This window comes from Phanerochaete carnosa, assembly GCF_000300595.1.
Source record: "Phanerochaete carnosa HHB-10118-sp unplaced genomic scaffold PHACAscaffold_5, whole genome shotgun sequence".
NCBI classification, from domain to species: Eukaryota; Fungi; Basidiomycota; class Agaricomycetes; order Polyporales; family Phanerochaetaceae; genus Phanerochaete; species Phanerochaete carnosa.
In genome coordinates, this window is record NW_006767632.1 from 86,753 (window position 1) to 91,086 (window position 4,334).

At 54.1% G+C, this 4,334-nt stretch overlaps 1 protein-coding gene across 1 annotated transcript; it reads right to left on the reverse strand.

Moving 5' to 3' along the window:
* Positions 1 to 1,478: 1,478 nt before the first annotated feature.
* Positions 1,479 to 4,175, reverse strand: PHACADRAFT_255191 (uncharacterized protein). Its single transcript, XM_007395239.1, has 11 exons — positions 3,595 to 4,175; positions 3,406 to 3,547; positions 3,157 to 3,345; positions 2,959 to 3,107; positions 2,785 to 2,900; positions 2,602 to 2,725; positions 2,535 to 2,548; positions 2,294 to 2,480; positions 2,158 to 2,239; positions 1,833 to 2,102; positions 1,479 to 1,760 (listed from the first exon to the last, which is right to left on the reverse strand). The coding sequence occupies exons 1-11, from the start codon at positions 3,953 to 3,955 to the stop codon at positions 1,673 to 1,675; spliced, it is 1,722 nt and encodes a 573-aa protein (XP_007395301.1). The 5' UTR covers positions 3,956 to 4,175; the 3' UTR covers positions 1,479 to 1,672.
* Between the last annotated feature and the right edge of the window lie 159 nt (positions 4,176 to 4,334).

Below are 4,334 nucleotides of genomic sequence, written 5' to 3' on the forward strand. Positions count from 1 at the left end.
CCAGAGGTTGAGCGAGAGGAATTTTGAACATTCCGTGCAATACACTAGATGGACGTCAGAGCGCTCATTGATGGCCAGATCCCACCAGATCTCCTAAGCCAATGTATTTATGAAGTCTTGCGAGCCTTCTATACTTTGTATAGATACTTTAAATAATGTCCATGATACGCTTCGTGCCCCGTAGCTGCCATGCTATGCGCAACTTTGCTAGAGCGTTACAGGAAATCTGCCTCACCGTGACCATGCAAGACCGGCATTGCGCTAGCGCCTGTTGGCTCGCAGAGAGCAGTATTTGCAGACCGTGCATACTGCCTCATCGAGTGTCGGTGGTCAAGTGCCCGGAGACGGCCTGACATGGCTCAGGTCCCCTCCGAGAGCCAATATCCCATTACGTCTGCCCTGCCTGACTTCCTCCAACTTTCGGACGGCGACGATGTCGAGACAGGCACCCAGAAGACTTGCAATGCGCCTCGTGCACGATTAATTCTGTTAGTACTGACTTGTTTCGCTCGAGCTGCCACACCTTGTCCTCACTCCCAGCCCAAAATGTACGGACGCACGATCGACGCTCGGCTGTAGCCGTCGGGAGACGCGGGCTTGATCGGCATCACTTGTGACAAACCGTGACAGAAATTACTGTAGCGATATGACCAAAAGTTCAGGTCACGGCCACGGGGCCTCTGAACAGGCCGAGGTTGAACTGGTGATCACGGTCACGAGAAGCCGATGAACCGGTTGCGAATTAGCGTGACTCGGGCGCTTTTAAATATATTCGGCATTTTTTCCCGAATTTTGATCGTCGCACAAGCTCAATGTTGTCTTCGGAGCACACAATTAGCCCATGAACTACTCAACTAGAACTACATATATTGCAAGAAATATCCTCCCCCTCGCCAGTTTCGTGTGCACGGTCTGTGTTATCAGGCCAATCAACACCTAGGACGGCCTTGGCAAGGGCAACCAATGTGTCATCCACTGCACGAGGATATCTAGAGGGAGATACACTGTTAGAATGTGCTCCTTGGCAATATACACGGGGTAATGCTCGCATCGGAGCAGTAGTCCGGCAGTCACAGATATCCGGATATACCGCTTCGTCCTCGCGCGGGCGAAGGTGCGAGAACCCTTCTTAAGCCCAAGAGTTCGGCCTAATACACACGTACTCCCGACGGCGGCCTTGCCCAACGCGGCCTGCGCCCGCCTTAGTCGCGGTTGGGTCACTGAATCGAGGTCACGGTCACAAAAGGTCTCTGAACTCTGAACTGACCAGGTTTCAAGTGTCACGGGTCACAGGGCCTGAACTGTTGGTCGTATCGCTACAGTATCAACACTGGTCCACAGCCGAGCTGTCTCGCCGCAACACCTCCTATGCACTCATCTCTCAGAATTTAGATCGCGAAAAAATATACGTCAATACTACGAGGTTTGTTGCACTTGGTTATCTCCTTTGTGGAGGCAAATGTTGAGTGAGCCTGCAGGAACAGACGAAATACGTGAAATTATTATCAAAAGGGGTTCAGGGATGGTATCTAAAAAGTCTCGCATGACGACAGCAACGGCTAGCTTGCGCTCATCTACTAGTACCACTACCATGGTTGCGCAGATACCTCGCTCCGCCGGCGCACCAGAATACACTGCGCACGCGACGCAGTGCTTTTTCAGAGAATGGGATTCACGAGTCCTGATCGACGGCACCCAGCACAAGCTTCTCGTGCTCCGCCGACCGGGGGCGTATCTCGCACCGAAACGGTTTTGGCAACCTGTCCATCGCAGTCAGTCGTCCCACTCTCACGAGAAGAACCCGGCAACAGTGAAAAAGAGGTCATACGCACTGTATAAACCCGTAGTCATACTCTCCCGGCGGCACAATCTCGCGCCCGGCCTCGTCCTTCGCTTTCACAATGTCGAACGCGGCCACCACCGACGCGATGGTGATCCACAGCATCTCGTGTGCGAGGTGTCGCCCCGCGCAGATGCGCCGACCGAAGCCGTAGGCTGCGTCGGGGTCCGGCTCGGGAGTGGGATTCGTGTCGCTGCGCAGGAAGCGGGAGGGGCAGAAGGACTCAGGGTCGGCGTAGACGGCTGGGTCGTGTAATATCGCCCTGCAGCGTTCGCACAGTGAGCGGATGGGACAAGAGCAAGGAGCAGAAGGCGCACCAGATGTTTGCGACGACGAGCGAGCCTTTCGGGATGTAGTAGCCTCTGTAGACGTCGTCTTGCGCAGAGGCGTGCACGATGTCTGCGGGGCCATCAGTAAGCAGCTGTCGTCATGCGGTCGTGTGGAGTCACTGACTGAGAGGCACGGCAGGGTTCCACCGCAGGATCTCCTTGACAATGGCGTGCATATATGGCAGGGCGTCGTAGTCCGAGAAGTCGGGCAGGCGTCCGTGGCATACGCTGTCGATCTCACGCTGGGCTTCCTTCTGCACATCAGGGTAGAGTGCCATAGCGAGGAAGAACGAATGGAGGACGGACATGGTCTGCACAGAAAGTAGGTCAGTGTTTTCAACGTTTGTCAGATAAGAGCTACTTGCCGTGTCGATACCAGCTGTGAGTGTATTCAGCGCCGGATTTACTGGTTTTGAGAACGAGTATACCCACCTGAATATGCTGCTGCCAAGGCCGAACGGACGACGTACTCCATATATGTGGGATCGGTAGAGGAGGGGATGACATCAGCCAGGAAGGATTTCGCCGCACAGTCGTCGGGTAGCTCGTTGGCATCCTACATGCGAGTGTACTCAGGATATTATATCACAGTATGTCTGGCAGAAGGGAACGCACTTGCAGGTTCTTCGCCAGCGTAAATGGCACATGGAGCAGCTTGTGGACAGACTTACGCCACACCTTTGCTTTTCGCTGGAACCCTGCGCCGGGGAACCATGCTGGGATGTATTTCACTGTGGGCGATGTCGTTCCGTTAGCAAGTCCTTTTGCGAGACTAGAACATTGTCTCACTTATGGGGAAGTAGTCGACGAGGAACTGGCCAGGATTCATCGCGGCAACTACTGCTTCGAGTCCGTGCTCCACAGTTACAATCAGAGGATCGTCATAATTCTTCGTCTTGACCCCGTAAGCACTGTATATCAGATCTTGGCCGAGTGCACTTTGCAGGACTCAGTACGGCGCAAAGGTGGGATTCAGCCGGGGCTCACTATTTAGCGTGCCGGAAGAAGTCTTCTGGAGACGCGAGCAAGTTATGCAAGAACGTCTGAGCTGTCTGCGTCTCGGTCCGCCGGTAGCGCCTAATGGCCTGCGGGTGATATTCGCGCTGAAAGACCTTCCGCTGCTCACGCCAGTACTTGCCTGGCTGCGCGAAGGAGATCGCCCAGTCAAAGCCACAGCTAGCACCGAACATTCAGAAGTCAATACCGAGCGCGCACAGGACGGCGAGTTGTGCATACAGGTCTCGCATCATCGTCACCCCATGGATCGCTCGGTTGGAGTATGTCAGCGAACGCTTATCGAGCAGGTCCGCGGACGCTTCGAGCGTGTTTGTCACGACGATATTCGTGCCCAGCACGTTGATGTGGACGATGTCTGAGCCTGCCTAGAGTCAATGGACGAATTCCAGAGAATGTCAAAGCACACACTGTACTCTTCGCTCCACCGTCGGTACTCCTTGTAAGAAGGCTCATCGGGGACCTTCAGGTTTCCAATGATAGGCCAGCCAGGTGGTCCCGGTGGATAAGGCGGGAGACGTCGTCTGATAGTGTAAACATAGAGCGCGAACGCCAAGACGAAGGCTGCGATGTAGAACACGGTGGTCAAGGAGTCGGCGACCATCTGACCGGGCTGAGGAGGATGACAGGTTTTGTCCCGGTATACATCTATCAAGCATCGAGAGCAGTATATATCACTGTTCACAACATCAGCTAAAGGGCCCGAAGAACATCGGACACAGGAACCATGTTCGAGCGCTAGAATCGGACCATAAGAGCGGGAGCTTATCATGTGTATCGTCTTCCCAGTGGTATGTATTGGACGGCGCCGCTTTTGGAGCAAGATAGGAGGGATTACGTCCACAGAAGTAGTTTCGTACCCATCCTGTCCTCGACACTAGCCAGATGACTGCCCGGCCCTCGTGACAATCTTATGGCGCTCTCGTGCCCAAGTGACCCAAAGCGCGCTTTCGTGATACGAAATATCATGTTGTATATATGTTGTCTTGTCGGCTCCAGAGACCGCTGAGGACAGCGCATCCTGTATGTCAAGTTGGGTTCCCTGGGTGAATACCTGCCTGTTTGACTGGTAGTAAGGTAACTGTTCTCCGAGCTACTGTACGCGTGGGCTGAGGAGTGTTAGCTAATAGCCGCGTCTTGATAGTAAGAGA